This window comes from Alligator mississippiensis, chromosome 7, assembly GCF_030867095.1.
Source record: "Alligator mississippiensis isolate rAllMis1 chromosome 7, rAllMis1, whole genome shotgun sequence".
NCBI lineage: Eukaryota > Metazoa > Chordata > Crocodylia > Alligatoridae > Alligator > Alligator mississippiensis.
Window position 1 is genome coordinate 38,723,059 of NC_081830.1, and position 20,769 is coordinate 38,743,827.

General features: G+C 48.9%; 2 protein-coding genes across 9 annotated transcripts in view; one reads left to right on the plus strand and one right to left on the minus strand.

Annotated features, from left to right (window-relative positions):
- Positions 1 to 656: 656 nt before the first annotated feature.
- Positions 657 to 14,393, plus strand: SNORC (secondary ossification center associated regulator of chondrocyte maturation). 2 transcript variants are annotated; one of them, XM_019486094.2, is made up of 3 exons: positions 657 to 897; positions 11,716 to 11,898; positions 13,980 to 14,251. In XM_019486094.2, the coding sequence occupies exons 1-3, from the start codon at positions 825 to 827 to the stop codon at positions 14,075 to 14,077; spliced, it is 354 nt and encodes a 117-aa protein (XP_019341639.1). In that variant the 5' UTR covers positions 657 to 824; the 3' UTR covers positions 14,078 to 14,251. The 2 variants fall into 2 exon arrangements, with proteins under 2 accessions (XP_019341639.1, XP_006261865.1); XM_006261803.4 differs by lacking the exon at positions 13,980 to 14,251 and adding an exon at positions 14,258 to 14,393 and having other exon boundaries at positions 659 to 897.
- Positions 14,394 to 16,715: 2,322 nt separating this feature from the next.
- The window catches only part of NGEF (neuronal guanine nucleotide exchange factor), a 90,941-nt gene continuing 86,887 nt past the window's right edge, over positions 16,716 to 20,769 (minus strand). For all 7 annotated transcript variants that reach the window (XM_059730873.1, XM_019486087.2, XM_019486088.2 and 4 more), the window contains one exon: positions 16,716 to 20,158. In XM_059730873.1, the coding sequence (XP_059586856.1) occupies positions 19,986 to 20,158 (173 nt within the window). In that variant the 3' untranslated portion in view covers positions 16,716 to 19,985. The remainder of the gene's footprint in view (positions 20,159 to 20,769) is intronic.

A 20,769-nucleotide genomic window follows, 5' to 3' on the forward strand; every position in this document is an offset into this window, starting at 1 on the left:
TATGGATACCTTTTCTGGAGAGAGGTCAGTCGTTTCCCTGTAGCTTAACTTTAATCTTCATGCCAGTTAAACATGTATATTATGGATCTACTGCAAGAAAGTCTGATGAAATTGTTGCCTCCACCTGTTAGCTAGAACAGTCTCCTTTTTTGTAGGATTCATTCTCAGGAACTCATAATTGCAGTGCTTGCATGGGTCTCAGTCAAAAATCTGTATTTTCTTTACTAATGACTATCTTCCTCAAGCACATTTGAGAGAAAAGAGACTGATAGAGGAACACATGGAAAATAAGTCATTCAGTCTAAATCAGGGTAGGATGGAGAGGATTTGTGGGGCTGTGATGTTAAGTCTCCCCAGCAACATCAGATTTTAGTAGAGTTTGACTCTGATAAGACAATGCACTGCTCCTCAACCTTTTGAGTATTAGGTCCAGCAAACAAATGGCAAGGACTTGCTTTAATTCTGCTTCGAAGCATTTTGAACCTTAAAAGATTTTGTGTGTGTGTGTGTGTGTGTACGTGTATGTACCAGTCTGGCAAGGATAACTGATTTCCAACAGTCCAGCTGTGCATGGAGGGGAGGGGGGATTTTTTTGGCATGGTTTTTAGAGGGTGGAGCTGCGGTCTTCAGGAGAGAGGTCTGCTCAACCAGTCAGTGTGTCAGTCTCTGCAGGAGTTTGCAGAGACTGTCTGTCTGCATCCTGATGTGAAGGGATTTGTGGCCTGACTGGGCAAAGTTGTTTTTATGCTCGTGAAGTTTCCAAGCATTTCAATACTTTGAAAAGTTGAAGAATTCCTTCCAGCGCGTTGTTCCTGGAAGAAGCGATGCCACACCACAGAGTTCCTCACCTGGTCCTGCTGGCACTCACTGGAGTCCTGGTCCCTGCTGTGCTAACAGGTAAGCGCATTTGTTTGCATTTACAGTCTGAATGAGCAGGGGGCTAACCTTTTCTCTCCTTCCCCACCCTTCATTCTTCCCCCAAAGATTTGGTAGGTGCCCCTTGTAATTCAGCAAGTCGGCTTGGAATCAGAGTAGTTAGTGTCAAAGCAAGATTTCATCTACTGTGAGAGACTGGGGATCCTGCGAGGAAGGAAAAGGGTAGGCTGTGGGGAACCCATTGTATCTTCAAAAACACTGCTACACACACCCTGCTGCACAGCTTACAAATAGGAATTGCAGCAAGCATGGATGGCAGCATGTTTTGCAGCCAAAGGGAAAAGTTGCCTGCTCTGAATCTGAAGTTAAAATTAAGTTTAAATGCCTGTCACTGTTACTGTTTTCGCCTAGCTTGGACAAACAAAATAGACCAGTCAGTTTCTGGGTATTTTCATTGTATGGCTCAAGTACACAAGCAGTTGATGGCAATACTTTGAGTTATGAAGAGAGGAACTTAAGAATAGTGAGGAGAAATGGCTGGATTCTATAAATTGTTTCTTAAGAAATGCAGGCCCCTTTAAAACTGCATGTAAGAGCTGGAGCTGGGAATGCATTTTACTCTGAGGTTCCGTAGATGCCAGTAGGTTTTGGTCAGGCCCAAAAATAAAGCAAAGAAGGTGTGAGGAGAAGTGCCCAGCAAGTTGTGTCTCTGCTCTGTAAAGCCCCGTCTGTGTGGGAAATCCTTTCCAAGAATCTCATTAATGTGCCATCTAGTAGGGTCTCAGCAGAATTCGATGATCAGTGTGAGCTGAGGACGACATGGTCCTTTGCAACATACTCCGCCAGTTTGGTCCAGCACCGTTCATTAGCATCTCGCACAAGGAGCAAGATCTTGACAATGTCTGGCAGATTGCTGTACAGTAGATGGACCATCTTGTTTCCAGGAATGTTCGCACCAGAAGTTTAATCTGCTAGACCAGGACGCCACAGTGTCTGTAGAGGCAAATGCCCAGGTAACTCACTCGTTTTGTACTTCCATGTAGAGATGCTAGCTGCTAGAGGGCATTTTAAATAACAGACGTGCAGCATCTGAAGTTAGACTGTCTGAATCTGCAGTTGCAGCATGCTCATCATTTAGCACTGCATTCCAGTTTTGTAATCAACTCATCTCCTAAACAGTAGCTTCTCTTAAAGAATCGCTACGCGTGGAATCTACCCCACCTTGCAAGTGCCTACTGGTTATTTTTTAGTGAAACCTTAAAACTGCTTCCCTCCGTGAGCTAAAAGTTAACATGGACACAGTATATGCCATTCCCCAGACCCACCCTGTCAGATCTCCTGTAGACCTAGCCCAACTGCAACAGATTTTCCAGCTATTTTATACCTGACTGTCATTGCCTCATTTATTCCTTCCTAATTATACTTTGCCTTTTCCCAAATACCTCTTGCTTCCTGATGCCAAGAGTGCTTGAAGAAGCATGTACGTTGCTTTGTAGCAGAATGTCCTTGGTTTTTGGCAAATGCATCTTTTCTTGCTGGTTTGATCTCCTGGGTTTGTTCTTCTCTGGTATCTAGTAGGGCCTCAGGGAACCAGCTTTTGCAGGAGTGTACTGTCTCAGTGTATAGGAAGGGTTATTTCTTTTTCATTTAAGGTTTGAGAGCATGGTGCAGCTTTTTCTGTATTTCAGCCTATCAGAAAATGAAATTTCATGCCAAGACACGGAGGGGGGACAGCCAGCCTTCTGGCCTCCATATGTGTGCACACAGCTCCTGCCTTTCTGTAAACAAGTTTATTTAACGTTCGGCATAACCGCAGCACTCCGTGCTGCTCCACGTTTGGGCTTCCAGAGTTTATAGCATCACAGACTGCCCTTTGTGCTTCCCATGAAGGGCTCTTTTCATTCTTCCACTGGCCACATGCCCATCGTGGCTACCTGGGGCTGGGCAGCTCACTTCTGGCCTCAGGGTTCACCCAAACCCTGCCCTTCAGTGTCAATGTCTCTCACTCTCATCCTCCATAGCAAAGCCCTCCGAAGCGGGCAAGATGAGTCCAGTCTCAGACCAGAAGAGCATGTGACGTTTTGAATCATGCAGGCCAAGTTTCCTAAGCAAGTCTTGGCCTCCACTTACTCCCCTGCAAAATTTTCTTGCGTTATTCCAGTGTTTCTATAAAACTCTGTTAATTTAGGGATCAAATTAGGGATTAGGAGAATTTAGGGATTGTCAAGGCAGAATGAAGACTCTGGTTGGACTCTGGTTGCCATGTGTGTTGGAAGACTGACATTTCCAACGCACACATGGCACTTGTTGCCTATAGTTGGTGTCAGTGAATTGATGGTCTTGATCAGAAGTCTTGCTCATCAGGTTTAGCTTCCTGATGTCACCGGTGCTTCATGCTTTTAAAGAAGAAATTTGGTTTCTGGCTCACAAATCCAAGTGTTCTCAACATCACTGTGTCTAGGAAGGGCGGGGAACCAACTGAGCCCCTGATTCTAGAACTTTTGTCCAGCTCTGACTGAAAACACGTTCCATATGTAAGAACCTTCCATGTGCCAAAGTCCCAACTCAAACTTCTCTGTTGCCTTACACAATTTACCCTCTCTGCCTCCATTTGCCCATCTGAAACATAGGATTAACCCCTGATGCATAGGGTGGCAGGGGGGAAGAGATGGTTATCAAGATTCAGTTTTGCTCCATTAGCAGCTGCAGAAACTTCGTTTCAGTCTGTCCTGTTTTTTTCCAGCCTGGAAGATGCTATGAAATGTAAGTGTGGGCCTCCTGTAGCATGTGCTTACACAGATAGGTAACACCATAATGAGCTACTTCAGACTGAGCAAAGTTGGAGGCATGTTATCTCTAATAGTGTCACTCTAGATTCATGTCAACACAACAGCGGTGTACCAGAACACTGCTTTTATTACCCAGGAACAAACTGCCAAAGCAAAGGCACACCTGAGCAAAGGAGGAGACTTTGACTTGCTGTGGCAAGTGATGTACTTCTGTTCCTTTATAGTAAATTAAAGTTAGGGTTATAAATAGATATTAATTTTAAAGACTATTTAAAAAGTTAAAAAGCAAACAGTAGAATGTGAAGAAATGCAGAAAAAGTTTTTGATTGAAGTTTTGGTTTTTATTAAGGTAAGAGTTTCAACCAGTTCAGGGTGGCTTTAGGCAGGCTGCTCTCAGATGCAGTTGGCAATAATATTCTTGTAAACTCCTGTCCACAGTTTACTCTCTTCTTTCTGGGCATGTCATTTAGATGGCTTTGGTGAATCTACAAGGAACAGATATCCTCCTTTAAAAATAAAAAAAATGCTATTTTCTATGGATAGCAAGAGTCTATAGTAAGGAATTAAAGTCCCTGAATTAAGGAAGAATGAAGCCTCCTTTTTCATGACATGAGCCCAACTCTAAATAATAAGGGTTAGGAAGCAGGTTTGCGTTCAGATTATTCCGTAACTACTGTGTGCTGGGCTGTCTTGTATCTTTCTTGGAAGTACCTTGTTACTGGTGACTTGAGCCAGGATACCGGCGTAAAATGGGAGCTGGTCAGAACATACAGTGTGTCTTATGTTTTGATGTCCCGTGGTCCATGTATCCACGTACTTGTATGATCTTCCTCTCAAACGTTGATGTAGCTATCCTGGTAGTTGTCCTCTGCTAAAGTGGGGAATCTTGTTTTAATAACACCCTCCAGACAGGATACGTGAATTGAGAGAGGTAAAATCAAACCTGCGCAAGAAAAATGGATCTCTAGTGATGGTCTGGTCAAGCAACAGTGGTATTAATTTGGCCAACAGCTCGATACCGCTAATCATGAAATCTTACCACTGGTCTGTAGAGCCTTCATAACTTCTCCTGCTTCCTACTTGTTTGGAAAGACTCCATATTTGGTTATCCTTCTTGAAGATTGGGGACCTATAGACTCCATCCTCACACCCCTTATTCACTGTGTATGAGGCATGGGTTGTCCAGTCACATACACACTCTGCTGATACTTATCCTGTCTTTCTCACTGAACCTTGACCCTGCTTTTCATAGTGCCTGGCAGAGATAAGGAGGACCTCAATAGAAATGGCTAATGAGACGGAAGTGTTGGGAGTGTCAGGGTTCATATAAGCAGTAGCAATGAGAGATCTGACTATCCAGGATGCTCCAGGTTGGAAGAAATACCTGACTGAAAACTAAGTGATTGCCGAGACGTACATCTTTGTGTAGCCTTGCTCAAGTGTTTCACCTCTGGAAAATAAAGGTCACGTGGCTGGAGTCCCTGTGTTGGGTCTCTGTATGGTCTGCCACCTTTAGTTATTCACATTTCCTTCCTTTCTTTTGCAGCCTACATCATAATTGGTGTATTGTACATAGGGAGAACACACACTAGAGGTTACCTTGCTGAATTCATGCTGACCTGTATTAATAATAAACAGTAAGGAAGAGATACCATCTCTGTCACTTGGCTATTTTTAATGAGGTAATCTAGTTCAGTATTTTCATGTTATATCAATGCCATGTTAAACCCTTTTAATTACCCCTCTCCCTTTCCTCCTGCCCACTAAACTTTTCCTATCACCAAACTGCATTTTATTCTATTCACCTACACAGTCAAATGGGTTGCTAACTGGCTGGAGGGCCGCACCCAGAGAGTGGTGGTGGATGGGTCATTTTCGACTTGGAGGGATGTGGGCAGTGGGGTCCCCCAGGGCTCGGTCCTCAGACCTGCGCTGTTCAACATCTTCATCAGTGACTTGGACGAGGGGGTAAAAAGCACTCTGTTCAAATTTGCTGACGACACTAAGATGTGGGGGAAAGTGGGCACACTAGAAGGGAGGAATAGGCTGCATTTGGACCTAGACAGGTTACAGAGGTGGGCAGATGAGAACAGGATGGGTTTCAACACTGACAAGTGCAAGGTGCTGCACCTGGGGGGGAAGAACCAGCAGCATACCTACAGGCTGGGGAACTCCTTTCTTGTCTGCACAGAGGCAGAAGAGGATCTTGGAGTCATTATTGATGCCAAAACGAACATGGGCCAACAGTGTGGGGACGTGATCAGGAAGGCCAACCGCACCTTGTCGTGCATCCATAGATTCATCACGAGCAGGTCCAGGGAGGTGATCCTCCCCCTCTATGCAACACTGGTCAGGCCGCAGTTGGAGTACTGCGTCCAGTTCTGGGCGCCGCACTTCAGGAGGGATGTGGACAGCATTGAGAGGGTTCAGAGGAGGGCCATCTGCATGATCAGGGGGCAGCTGGCCAAGCCCTACGAGGAGAGGCTGAGGGACCTGAACCTGTTCACCTCCACAAGAGAAGGCTGAGGGGGGATCTAGTGGCCGGTTACAAACTAGTCAGAGGGGACCAGCAGGCATTGGGGGAGTCCCTGTGCCCCCGAGCACTACCAGGAGTGACGAGAAATAAGTCACAAGCTGGCAGAGGGTAGATTCAGACTAGACATCAGGAGGCGCTACTTCACTGTCAGGGCGGCTAGGATCTGGAACCAACTTCCAAGCGAAGTGGTGCTGGCTTCTACCCTGGGGGTCTTTAAGAGGAGGTTAGGTGAACACCTTGCTGGGGTTGTTTGACCCCAGTACTCTTTCCTGCCCATGGCAGGGGGTCGGACTTGATGACTGCTCAGGTCCCTTCCAACCCTACCAACTATGAAACTTGGCTGGTACATAGCAAAACAGCAGGTAGGTCCAGTCTGCACTCTGCCCCTCAAGGAGTGGGTTACAATTGTCAGATGGCTTTATGTGAAAACATATGTATAGTGCTAAGTTCTCCTTAATGATCATACAGTCTTAACCCAATGAAACACCCAGGGGCTTTGGACACCAGGTCAACATAGTTGGTTTCAACATGGTTACACTGGTGTAACTGAGAGAGTTCGCTGTGTTAGTCTAAAGTCAGGCAGAAGGTAGAACAGGGTGGCACGTAATGGGTTATCTGTTATGGGTGTAACAGGAGCTGAAAGAGTGACATTCACCCCTGAGTAGAGGACCATACCCCACAAAAGGCCTTTGCATTCAGGTGGTTTTTACCCAGGGAAAAAACTGTTCAACATCAAGTTGTTGCTAATGACTACAAAGACCACAAGACTGAATGCTTGGGTGGTCAATGCTGATTTGCCAGAGCCCAGAGAGAATGCAAAATAAGTTTTGTGCTTGTCTTATGTAATATTTGGGTGCCAAAAGTATACACTGTCCTTCCTATGCTAAACTCTGTTGTTAGTAAATGTACATCCCATACTGGGTTTGCATAATTATTTTTATTTAGAAGAGAAATGTGCCTAGCTTGCACACTATCGTAGTGTTCACTTAGATGATGAAGATCAGTCTCCTGTGACTGTCTACTGTGATGAAATAACTGCAGTCTCAAGGTCTGGTAAGTCATTCTCCCACTGAATGACCTAACAACTGAAACCACAGTTGCAAGTGTGAAGCCGTGTCTGCTGCACAGGTAAAAAAGCATGTGGTTTATAGGTGCACTCACTCATATGCAGCACACTATCTTGTTCAGATCCCAAAGCACTTTGCAAAAGAGGTCAGAATCCTTATCCCAATTTTACCAATGGAAAAACTTGAAGGATGAGGAGAGAAAGTGGTTTGGCCTGCCCAAGGTCATCCAGCCAGTCAGCAGCAAGGATGTGGGGATAGAACCAAAGTCCCTGACTCAGTCTGGCACCTGTGACACTGTCCTATATAATCCTAAAAGATAGGGCTGAAAGGGTTACAAGCATGTATATATTTAGTTGGGATTTTTTTTAGTTATCTGCTAACTTCCCCTTTGGGGCTTTTGGATGTTATATTGGAAGCATTTTCATAGATTTCATAGACAAGTCTAGCTCCTGCCCCAGGGGCAGGAAGTTAGCAGGGGTCATAGGATCCCAGCAAGATAAACATCCAAATGTCTCTTAAAGGTGTTCAGTGTGGGTGCTTGAACCACCTCCAGTGGCAGGCTATTCCAGACCTTGGGGATTTGGACTTTTGGAGCATCTATTCAATTGACCTCAGACTTAACAAACTCGGTGTTTTTTCTTGTTTTTACCAAAGAAATGAGCAAGAGAGATGCTGTTTAAATGTTGCTAGTGAAGGATCTGCTTGTCTTGTCCAAAGCCAGAAACTCCAGAGCTAATGCCCACACTATTACTGGCCACTGAAGTAGGATGGCCACGGGCAGTAGCCGCTTCTCATCTTTGAAAGCAACAAGTCTGGGCAGGGTCATATGAAGACACATCGTTCAGCCTCATTTCAAAAGAGCAGGAACGGGGATGTCTGAGTCTATGCTAGTTTGGAAGGGGGAAAAGCAAGGGCAAGTCATCGAAAGCACGTTACTAGTATAAAAACAACTGTATGCTGCCCAAGCTGCAGGGCTTCTGCTCCACAGGGGTGAACTCCATTGGCATCTTAGCTTCCTCTCTTGTGCTGATCACAGCAGAGGCCTGCACAAGACTGGTACTGTGACTGCAGCATGGTTGGATGTGTCAGCGCCTGCATGTTTGTGTCTTGGTTCTTGTTCTGGGCTGACAACCAGCCTCCAAAACATGCTGAAAAGAGGATGTGTTTTCCTTATTAACTGAAGTTCTGTTAGAGTGAAACCACACAAACTCAGAGCAGAAAATTCAGAGTTAATGCATGTTGTTCCACCCTCAGAGGGGAGCTGTCATAGTTTTAATTGCACAAAAAAATTACCAAGCTAAGGTACAAAAGCTGCAGGATGTGAATTAGAGCCAAAGCAGCTAAGCAAAGTAAAGACATTTGAAGTGAATGAGTTCCCCCTTGGATTAACTGTCCTGAAACTGAGCTCTGCATCTCCCGCACCAGCTGTTACCCTTCATGGCAGCCACTGTAGATCTCTACAAGGATTCAGGAGTTAGAGGCCTCTAGCAGCTCTTAGAGAGACGTGCAGTGCTGCATCCTGCTCTGTCAGTACAAGGGGTCTTTCTGTGGCCATGTTAACGGCATGCATCAGAGCCAAACTGCTCTACACGGTCACTCTTGGAACACTCCTTTTTACTGCACCACATATGTTGCACAGGGTTCCCAGGAACAGTGTCTGTTCCCTCCCAGGAGAGCCTTGTCTTTCCTAACCCAATTGTGCACGAGGACAGTGTGCTACTGTATTGGCTTTGAAGTCGGGAAGGTCCTTGCCATTAAACAATGCTCTCTCCCAGGTGAGCTGTCTTTTTTGCCAGCCACTAATGGCTCCAATGTTAGGGCTGGCACTAGTTTTGCTGGCATGGCAAGCAAAGATGTAATAAATGGTAATGGACTGTTCCCCGACTGTCAAAGCGGTTTAGAAATTAGGCTTCCAAATGTTTCATTCACATCAGTCTATGCTTAAACAATAGGTTAATTGTGCCCTTGGCACTAATTATAAATAGCCCCATATCAGTTTGGTTCCTTGGCCCTAATGAAGTTTTACCCCTAAGTCTCTTGTTGCTCTTGATCTGTCCTGTGGTTGCTAAAACCACTGGCTGGCTAAAAGGCATGTCTGTCCCACTAATAGGTATATACCAGGCACCAGTAGGTGGCTCTGAAAAACGTGCTGCATTGTCGATTAGTTGTTTAGGACCCAAAGCACGGTGCTGTGGCATATCCGCAAGGCTACATGGAGTCCTGGCACCCTCAGGTCATGGTATTTTTTGTCAGCCTTTCTAAAGACCCTCCCAGGCTTTGCTGCACTGATGGCACCCACTCTGTTTCCAGTTACAGACTGCTCTGCAGCCCCTAGTATAGGGCTGCCATTGGGAAGGAGGTGGAGGACCTGGGTGCCCAGCTTGCTGAAGGTTAATACATTAATTGACGTGGTACTTATTTACAGCGTCCCTTTCCCTTACTTTTCTGGTGCATGGACCATGAGTTGTGTGACATAGGAGTGCTTGGTCCCCACTGAACTGCCTGCTGTTGTCAACAAGCCCAGCCCTCGCTTGGAGCACATGAGGTTCTGGCATTTTGCCCTCTGCCCAAAGCACTTCTGAGCTGAGCAGCGTGTTCTACCAGTTGCCCTGGACATGGCTATGGTTTTCTCAGCACAGGAAGCAGGGCTGTTGGTGTCAGCACCCCTGTCACCCTCTTCTTCAGCCCAGATAACCATATCACCAGCTTAGATGTCCCTGGCCTTGGCCACCCTGTCAGATTTTTCCATTCCGGTGTGACATTCCCGGTGGTTTCTGCAGGGGCCTGTGGAATGTCTGCTATTCTCACTGGGGCCTCTGTGTTGTCCAGCCTGAACAAAATGAGCATTGATGCCGATGGCCAGACCCAGCCACATGCAAACAGGAAAGACTTTTAGGCCCAACCAACCCCTCTGGGAAAAGAAATAACTGGGCGCGAGCTTGCAACATCAAAGAGAACGCAGTTTCCTTTTAATCTTTTGGAGCAACCTGGGGGGAAGGTCTAAAGACTCCTGTCTGCTGCTCTTCTGGGGGGATACATCCTGCCTGAACTGCTGCTGCTAGGGCTTTTTTTACCCCCTCAGGCTGAGAGCTGCCATTAACACTGGCATCTCTGTTGCCTCTGGGAGAGGACAGAAGCCTGAAAGCTTAACAGCCCTGAACAAACACAATGGTTCTTTTCCATGTTGCAGTGCACTGCAAGTACCTCCAAACACTGCTTATTGGTTGCACAGGCACAAACCCATCAACACAACCTCTAACATGCAAAACGGGGCTTGTTCCTCTGCTGGCAGAACCGAGCAGCAGGGGAAAGTCACTTGCAGATGTGCTCAGTGCAAATGCAACAAGCCATAAAGGTTCAGCCTGGGGGAGAAGTAACATCACATGGACCCACCAGACACCCCTGCCCAAGAGCACCAGTGCAGCCCTAGACTGTGACCAAAGTAGCTCACATGTACGGTGTATGCTCAGCACTTTTTCTAGCAAACACTTGTTGCCACAATGGGGTGTGCTGAAACATTGATGCTTGGGAGCATTGTCTTCCAGAGACCTTTGTGTAATGGTGGTCTCTTCAATTGCTGTGTCATGGGCTGTGCTTACCATTGGACTCTTCTGATTTCCACCTTCCACCCTGTTATATCCCAGCTGCCAGTTCCCTTCCCCCATTTACCTTTACAGAAGCCACCTTTCTACTCAGTCTCAAATGTTTCCTGTGCTGTTTGCTGGATCACAAGAGAACTCAGCTGGCTGCTCTTATTAAGGGAATGGGTTACACTGGGATGTTGCTACTGCAGTTGGCATTATAGCCGTGTGTCCGCAGACAGCCTGACTGCCTGCTGCTCCTCTAGCCTCACACCTAAACTAATTTTTCCCACACAGGTTACAAAAGCTGATTCCAGTTCCAGGATCTACAGTGAATCCCTGGAAGCTTTGCCACTTGGGCCTGGGTAGCAGCTCTATCCTCTGGGACACCCTGCTTCCTTCCAGCAGCGCAGTTGTCAGCTGATGGGGCCCTTGCTAAACCCATGTTTTCCTCTGCTCCACCAAGCAGCTTTTTCTGCAGGGATATGCAGACAGTGCCCTCATTACTGGGGCTGCTTCTGCACCTCTTGCATGTGGCATTTAAACTATTGCAAAGGAGATTTTTCAGCTCGTAGATCCCTGGGTCACTTGGCTTCTGTTGCCAAATTTGCCCTGCATTGTAGCTCCCCTAGGGTCACCCATCCACAGACAACTGTCACCACCTCAACCATGTGTTTTTTTTCAGACGGAGGAAATGTTGGCTTCAGAAGCACTGGGCAGAGGCCCCTCTGCAGGGTGTCCTGGCGACAGCTGTTTTCTCTGCACCTGGCTGGGCAGGCAGGGATCCGCGTAATCTCCTTCCAGTGCTGGGAGGGAACGAAGGGATCATCCAAGGGCAGTGACAGAGATCTGTGCTTACATTGCAGCAGAGCACCCACAGGGGCCAGTCCCCACACTGTGGAACGAGCCGCCGGAGCTACCTTCAGGAGCAGGCCCCTTTGACACCACCACCGCAGCCCACGTCTCTGACTCCACAGGCTTCCCCCCTTACACCTCGGAGTATGAGCCCGAGGACACAACCCACCTCCACCGGCTGGATGATGGGAATGGTAGGTATAGGTCTTGCTGTACTGGGGTCTGGGCAGCCTCCCATGAGTTGCTGCAAAGGCTCTGCCCTTTCCACATAGACACCTGCATTCAAGCCTTTTCATTGACAGCAAATGTTTACCTGGGTTTGGGAATAAATCTTGAATGGGGCTGACTTGGTCCTGAGCCAAGTCTAGTGCTTTGAACCAGCTGTCTGGGGCTGTGGTCTCTCACAGGGCCAGATATTGGCCATAGAAGCCATCCAGCTGTTGTTCTGCACAAAACAAAGGGCTTCTTGGCCCCCAAAAATGCAGCCCAATGGGATGAGCAGCCCCAGGAGGCTTCCTGACTCCAGGAGGAAAACAGGTGGGTATAGGCAATGTTCTGTCCCCTCTCATCCTGTTTAGTCCAGGTTCGGTGCTTTGCTTCCTGCGGGTCTCGCTGTCAGCTCCCCAGGCTTTGAACCTAGTTGGGAAAGCCAAATCATCTTGGCTACTTAAGGCTTTCCTGATGCCCCGAGTCTGTGCTGTGGTTTGTCAAACCCTCTCTGGTTTCTTGCCTAACAGGAGCCTTGTTCCTGGCAGTGGAGAAACCAAGGAGTCAGTTCTCCTTACTGATTACTACTCTCTCAACCCTGGCCACCATCTCAGGCACTGCTTTACCTTGAGTTGCTTTCCAGGAGCCTGGTGCCCTGCCTGATAAGGGCACCCGTGTGTCTTTGCTTTCTTCATTCACCCAGCACTCACCTCTTTGTCTTTCCCCACAGTCCTGCTGCATCTTGCAAGAGCCTTATCTGCAGCTTCTGCCTGCTGAAAAGCTCCCTAGGTTCCCTCTGTGTGTGGATCAAGTTGTCTTCCCACTCCATTGCTGTTCTCCCTCCCTCCCTACTGTATTATCCCCCATCTCTGAATCCCTCCTAATTACATCTGAGTAGCACAAGGCTAGTTGGTATGAATGCCTCTCCAGAATAAATCTGTCTGGTGAGGCCAGGTGGAGGCTGTCTCCATGATAATTACAGCTCTTTGTTAAAAACATAAAGGTAGCAGCAGGGTGCTGAAGCAAACCTTCCCCATGGGCTTCTGAAGTCTGTAGCTAGTGAACTTGGGACAGACAGGGAGGAGGAAGCTGAAATGCAGCAAATTCCCTGGTGAGTCTCAGAGAGTAGATGGGCTGGCAGGGGGCTGTGCTCAAGCCCTCCAGCAGTTAGAGGCTGGCCAACTGACCAGTTGCCTCCTTCATAACAACTGTCTCTTGACTTGCAACACAATACCACCCTTGAGGAGAGTGGCCTGGGGTGGCTGCCTTGGGTGGCTGGCGAGGGTCATGGTGTCACTCCTAAAGGTGCTTGGGGAAACCTTAGAGCCCCAGTTCAAACCACTCCCCTGGATGCCTGTGTCAGGGCAATGGACCTTTCTCTGCTGCAATCACTTGATCATAGCTCACTGATCAGCTGAGAAGTGATATTGCTGCAGAGAGGGGGTTGGGGTGAGGCCATGATATGCTGTGATCAGGGGCAAGGAGAAGTCAGGCCCATTTGGAACTACATCACAGAAATGGTGGGGCTGCAATAGATGAAAGCTGAAATCCAAGCTGCAATAGATGAAAGCTGCAACTGCTCCAAAAAGGCTCCCAGGTCACAAAACTGCCTTCAGGCAGATGTGGGACACGGCTTCTACAGCCCCTTTGCTGTGCAGGCAGCTGCGCATCACCAGCCTCTAGCCAGTGTGCAGAGAGGAACTACAATGCACCGATCCTTGTGTTTTCCTGCCCCTCCTCTGCCTTCCCTCTCCATTTCACCCCCTGCTCAGGGCCTTATCGCTGGTCCAGAACCTTTGTATTACTGGTGGGCTGGCTTTCGTGGCAAGACTGCTGCTCTTTGCCTCTTCCTCTCCTTCTCATCCCCTCACCCCCCAAAGAAGGGGCTGCTTTAGGGCCCTGGGATAGGAACATGACAGCTGTAGCATTGGCTCCTTGGGGCTGTTGCTGTGGGCTACCATAAGTAAATGGGCATCACTATTTGTCTCTCTCTGCCCGGTTTCACCTTGGAGCTGGCCGGGTTTGGGGAGTTTAATATTTCATTTCTTGCCTTTTCCATTTGACACAGGCCTCTCTGATCATGATCGCCCACCCCCTTGTGTATGCAGTGACCCGGGCCAGGACTGGTGCTCTGCGGGCACCATCAGGCTGCCTCCCTGGACTTGAGTGTTGGTGACTGCATGCACAGGACACTGGCAGCTCTGCACTTGGTTCTGGGGAACAAACACCCCTGTCCCTCACACAGCCTCGCTCGGAGGCAAATGGGTGTGTTCGGCTCTGAGCGCCTGCCAGCCCTGCAGGTCATCCGCAGCCTGTTCTGTGCTTTCTCTTTTTCTGTCCCTGCAGGGGCTCTGGGTCCTGGAGCTATTGGTGCCATCGTCATTGCCGCTCTTCTGGGCACATCTGTGATCGTGGCCTTGATTGTCATCACCCTGCGGAAATTCTCGGCCTCCTGAACTCAATAAAAGTCTTTTTATAAGAACTGTCCAGGCTCTCGTGTGCGTCTGCGTGCGTGTTCACTGTGAAAAGCCACAACTCTGCTGTACTCCAAGGGGAAGAGTTAGGATCTCTTCTCTGCTGCACACACCACCTGATCTTACCCTCAGCCAACTGGCAAGTCCAAACTTCCTGAGATGATGCTACAGCAGCATCTGTTGAGTGCTGTTCAGGTCTACAAGAGCCACATTATTGTGGCCCTTTGCTGGGATCTGCAGTCTGTTCCTCCTGTGTGCTTACCTGCAGCATCCCTCATTTCCTAGAAATAACTGCCAACAAAAAAGCCTTTGCAATGTAAGCTGATTGTCTCTTCTGGGTTCGGCTTGGAACAATCGAGGGAGGGAACAGGAAGGATCCAGGCAAGGGCATGGACTCTTTGCCCTTTTGGTGCTCCTTGTGCATGTGCTTCTTACTAGCAGCCAGCTGTGCTCACTCTCCTGTGCATCAACACCTCGGGTCACTGTGGGGCCACAATGTTGGCCTCCCCCTAGTTGGATTAGATGAGCCTGGTGCTCTCTAGAGCTCCCCTTCAGTTGCACCTACAGGACTGGTACCATATTTACTCCAATCTAAAACAAGGTTTTTTCCCTTGTTCAACATGGGGGGAGGGGGAACTCTTCTTAGATTTGAGTACAGGCCAGGCAAGCAGTTGCTGTGGCTTCAGACGAGGCCAGGGTGGCTCATGTGCCAGGTAGAGGATGCATAGAGCATGGTGGGAAGGGCATGGGAGAGTGGAAGTTCAGAGCAAGGGGAGCATGGGGAAGGAGGGAGCGCGGGGAAGGAGGGAGCGCAGGGAAGGGGTACATGGAGTGGTGGGGGAAGCTGCTGCAGCTCTAGCCCTGACCTCAACTAGTGGTGGAGGCTGGAGCCCGAGCCATTGCTACTGCCTGGCCTGGCCTGGCTGAGTGCTCCATACCCCTCTCCCCTCCATCAGAGATAGTTGCTGTGAAGGTAAGGCAAGAAAATGGACAGGTACCAGTGGGGAACAAGTGTGAGGTGGGGGTGGGGAGACATTAAGGGAGGAGAGGTGGCAGGGTGACAAGGGGCATGGAGCAGGCTGCCTACCCCCCAGCTGCTGCTTTCCTTGTAGCAATGGTTGAGGGGATGAATTTGACCCTCCAATAGTTATTGGAAAATTAAATTTATAATGTTTTATGTCTAGAATCTAATAATTGGGGGGTTGCTTTTAAATTCAAGGGCTTGGGATTTGGGTAAACAGTCCCACCTTGTTCTGCCCACTGAAGTGACCGTCTCTGCTCTCCTAGGATGTCTTTCCATTTGCAGTTTTGTCCTTTGACTCCCCAGGGATTGCTGAGAGCTCACAGTAGGAGGCTGCTGTGTGCAGCAACTCTGGTCTGTATGAGGTAAGTACTTCAAAAGTGGTGGCAACAACTGCCTTGGGAATATTGTAGCACTGACGGGGACAGCACGTGTTCCACGAGTGAGGGAATATCGCAGCACCCGATGGCACTCAGGTGGGGTGAAGGTCCTGTGAAACCACAACAGGTGGTGCCTAGAGACACCTGTTGTCCCTGCTATCAGATCTCTGGGGCTCCCTTGCCCTCCCTCATTATATATAACCTAGCTCTTCCCATAACCTCTGATGCAAACTGTGGCTATTGAAACCCTGCCCTGCTGCCCCTGTGGGATCCATGGAAGCCAAAACAGGAGTTCCAGGCCCTGACACATCCTATGGGCTACAGTGAGAGCCCGGCTCCTTCAAAGCATGATGAAGCCTTAGTAAGACAGTTTGAGTGGGCAGCATCTAGCCAGAGGTAGCAGCAAGTGCTGTGGCAGACCCTTAGGGCACAGCATGAAAGCCTGAAAAGCAGTGAGGTCTTGTAGCTGGGGATGGCTCTGAGTAACTAGCAGAGGGGCTGAAATCCTTTCTCCTCAATAGTAGCAGGTCAGTGCAAGCCAATGTTCATAGGACCCACTTGTGGCCTGCAGAGACTACTCAATCAGTCTACTTGGGTCCTGGCTCCTCTGAACAATCAACATTGTTCATGGAAGACCATCAGCTGAGCTGCTATTTCCAGTGTGTTCAGCCAGTGTAAACTCAGTCACAACTAATGGCATCCAACTGCAAACCAGTGTCACCCTGACACTGCCCCCACTCCCTACCTGACTCAGAGCAAAGTTGCACTCCCTCCTCGTGCAGCTACCAGAGGACCCGTGCAGCCTTATTTTTCTATGGTTCTTTGATTGTGGTTTTGCACCAGGAAGTGCAACTGTGCTGGAGGAGGCGGGTGGGTGTCGGGGGTTATGACCTAGGAGAAAATGAACATACACACGCACACACAACAGCTGGTTTGAGAACTTGCTGGCTCAGTCAGCTATATTTTCATCACACGAAAAACAACAAGAAGAAGTTCTTTCCATTTTGCTCAGGCAGCCTGATAACAACTGGGATCTCAAACCTGCATTCATGATCCACACACTGAGCCCATCTTACACCTTAGACCACCTGAAACTGATACGTGTTGGACTGCAAGTGCGAGGAGAGAAGTTGAGATTTTATGAAGAGCAATGCGAATTTAGGGCCTAAAAATCACCAACCGTGTACGTGGCTCTTCAGGGAACTGAAAATCACAACAGAGCAGCTTCACTTTACCCTTGTTCCCAGGATTTTGAGGCTGTGGAAAACCATCGTGGAAAACCGAGCTGCCGGCTCTGGGCCTGCAGCGTCGGCAGAGCCAGAATTTCAGCACTTGGGAATTCTAATCGACTCCGTGCCCTGGCATCAAATCTTCCCACCCTGCAGTGGGCGAGTTCAGCCAGGACGGGTAAATATTCATGGCCACTTTGCATGGTGGAAAGATCTGTGACCTGGTATTTTTCTCAGGTTCTCAGCTGCTTCTCATAGCTAGACCGTCCATGTTTTTACTGTGGACAGCTTACTGGTAACCAGCTGCTGCTAAAACATTTTGGACCCTGAGTTTAAAATCTGGTTGTACTCAGAAAAGTGACTGTACAATACAATTGTGGCAGTGGGTTTATTATAGTGTCTCCAGATTAGATATGCTCAGTTTACAAGTCAAATGGTGATGTGTTTTTCTTCCAACTGCCAGCCTCACAATCCCAACCTGGTATCTGGCCCTTCCAGCTTCCTCCCTTACCAGCAGTAAGATATCCTGAGAGGCTTAATTTTGCCCTCGTGGACATGTGTGGACCTGCATTCTCCCTAAGGTCTGCTTGCAGGTGGCCTTGAACTGCCAGCCCTCTCCAATTTGCCCCTCCCTGCTGTGCCCCAGAGACAAGCCCAGCAGTGAGATGATTATGCATTTGAACCCTAGCATTCCTGTAAGTTTTCATCAATATAGTTACACTGGCACTGCGGAGGTAGTGAGCACAGGGTCTGAATCTAACCACCCCTGGGGAGTCTGCTGGCTGTGCACAACATGCTGGTTTAAGTCATCTTTCACATAAACCTGGCCCTGCCCTTGTCTGAGTGTGGAAAGCCAGGCTGGCAGTGGTGAGTGCAGAGATCAGAAGCAGCACGAGATACCTGGAAGACTCTGCTATGCAGCATCACAGAAAGATGCCAGATAATTGTGTTTCCCTGATTTTAATGCAAATAAACAGCTGCCCTTTTCATAGCTAATGGGGCCACTCGGAAAAGGGCCTCCATGGACCCGTTAAGAGCAGAGCAGTCAGAAACACCCCTTTGTTGCTAAGGTGATTATTTGTGGTCTGTTTCTAGCCATTCATCCTTCTCAACTCTGTCAAAGCTTTTGATCCCTTGCCCTGCTTCATGCAGTGCTGAGCTGCATCATACTCCCTTGTCTGTTTGGCTACCGAGGACTTCCCTATATACAAGTATGTCAATACTGTACAGACAGTTCATGCACACACAGCTCTTTGACTGGACTTGCTGATGCAGTGCAGCCAGGGCTCAGTGGGCTTTCCTGCAGCTTTAGCACCAGGCCTCCCAGTTCCCTGCTCAACTCCCCCTCATTAAGGACAGGTCTGGTACAGCCAGCTGCCTTTGTGCAAGCTGCCTCCTGGTGTCTGAGCACAGCCCGTCCGCTTGGCAGCACAATCCTCTTCCTACAGAGCTGCCTGCAAACGCTGTAGAGACTGGTGACAATGGTCCATTTTCACTGGATTTCAAAGAGGAAATGACGATGGATTAACGAAGCCCTGCTGATTTACAAACATGCTGGGGGACAATCTGGGCTGGAAGCTTCTGGCTGTCCTGGGATATCATCTGCGTGTATTGGTTTGATAGCTGGTGGGCAGCCTCACCTGCCCTTTATTTCCTTTCCCCCTGTCCACTGAGTGTCCTATGCACCACAGCAAGAAAACCTCATGGACAAATGCTGTCATCTCACACATCTTCTGTACCCATTTCAGGTGAAGTCCATCATGTTCCCTTCCCCACAGCCCTCTGGCCACCTGACTATTTATGGACATGACCACCCACTTCTGGAGGCAGGTGGAGGGCAACTTTTGCTGTTCTGTGCTCAGGGAGAAAGCCGTCGTGTGGTGTTCACATGCTCTTGGTGCCCATGGGGTGAGGGAGTGCAAGCATCAGGTTACATACAGAACCAGAGTGAAAGAGGAGGCATGGACTTTCACAGGCAGAATCTAGTGAAGCAGCATTGGTCTCGGGTTATAGCTGGCTAGAGCCTTTGGCCTGGAACTGGGTCCAAGGCCCACCTGGGACAGAGGAGTGGGCCCAAAACCTGGGAGTCAGGAAACAGACATCTGAGTTCCAGTCCCTAGTTTGGCGCTGACTTCCTGTGTGACTTCTGGCAAGACGACTTCTCTGCTTCCATGTCCCCATCTACAAAATGGAGATCTTAATTCATCTGAACTCACTGGAGTTTCATCCAGGTTCACAAGAGAACATCTTTAAAGTGCTGGGAACCAGAAAAGCACGAAGCACTTGGTAGCATGATTTCTTCAATTCCCATTGCATTCATAGCCACAGTTTTACAAAAGGTATAGAAGGGTCCAGCTGCAACGTGTGTGCATAGAACTGTTTTACGGGGCAGATGCCAGTTTTAGTAAGGGACTCTTTCACTGGGGTGTGGGTCTGGAGTTGTGGGTGCTGTAGTCTGGCTTCCTCCCTATAGATGATCTCCACTTATGTTAGAAAGGCTGCCAGAGCCTCCCCACGGTACCCTTAGCTGATGTCACAGCTATTGCAAAGCAGCTGCCCCCTGCCCCTCCTGGGCTCTGCGACAGTCTCTCCAGTTGTTCTGTACTCAGTCTCTCCCCCCTGCACAGGGTTAAGAGTGCTTGCACTCTTTGGGGTTTGCAGCATGATTAGAAATATGTTGTTTTCAATAGTTCCTTGAGCTTTAAGGAAGAGAAATGGCCTCTCCTCTTCCTGTTCTCCAGAGGAACGATCAGCACTTTAAAAATGTGGACAGGGGGAACTCTGTACATACAGCAAAGTCCATTTTTGGGGGGGGGTGAGGGTGACCTGCATGTCAAAAGACCAAGTCTATGCCATGGCCCAGTGCAACAGCACTGCCACCTCATGCTCCCAGCCAGCAGCCTTTGCCCTCTATTCCTCTCTAGAAGCCATCGGGACCCCTGACGCTCCAGGGCTCAGGGAGATCAGGGGTCATTGGCGATTTCTGCTGCCCAGCTTCCTCCGCTGACTGTCGTCCGACTTGTGGACCCGAAAGCACTCCTTCAGGTTCTGCGATCGGATTTTGGGGCTCAGGATTTCCTCCCCCATGGAGCTGGGGAACCAGCCCCTTTCCTGGTCATGGAGGCGCTCTCCAAAAATCCAACCTGAGCAATGGGGAAAGATGGATGGGACAAGTCAACAGGACTGGAATATCCAAACAAGAGGGAGGAGAGTTTTTGGTGCCAGCACTGGCTGTGCTCCCTACTTGGCTTTGGCTACGCAGGTGCCTGCCCTAGAAATGGGTACCCCATCTCTTAATAGATGGAAGAAAGGAAACCAGGAAAAACCTGGACTCTGATCCTTTTTGACCCACTGACTCATTTGCAGCTGAACCCAAACAAGTCACTGGACCCTGCTCCCCACTCAGAAAACTGGACCCTGCACCTTGCTCAGGACCCAAGTATGAGAAACAGGCACCTTGGGGTTTGTAACTAAGGTAGCCCAGGAGCAGCCTGCCTGAGAGGACAAGCAGGGGTTGCCTTCGTCATCCAGGAGAGGGAGTGCAAGGTACAAACATGGGCCTAGGCCAGTGAGGATCACTGCAGTGAAAGCAAAAATATGCTGCTTGGAGCTCTTCGAGGCTGACATTCAGCTATGATGCAAGACGAGGGCCTCTGTCTGAAGAAGCCCTTCCTGTTGGTTCAGAAGCACCCTGCCCATGGAAAGATCTCCCTCCCTTATGACACGCAGCACCAGGGGCACATGGGCCTGGTTC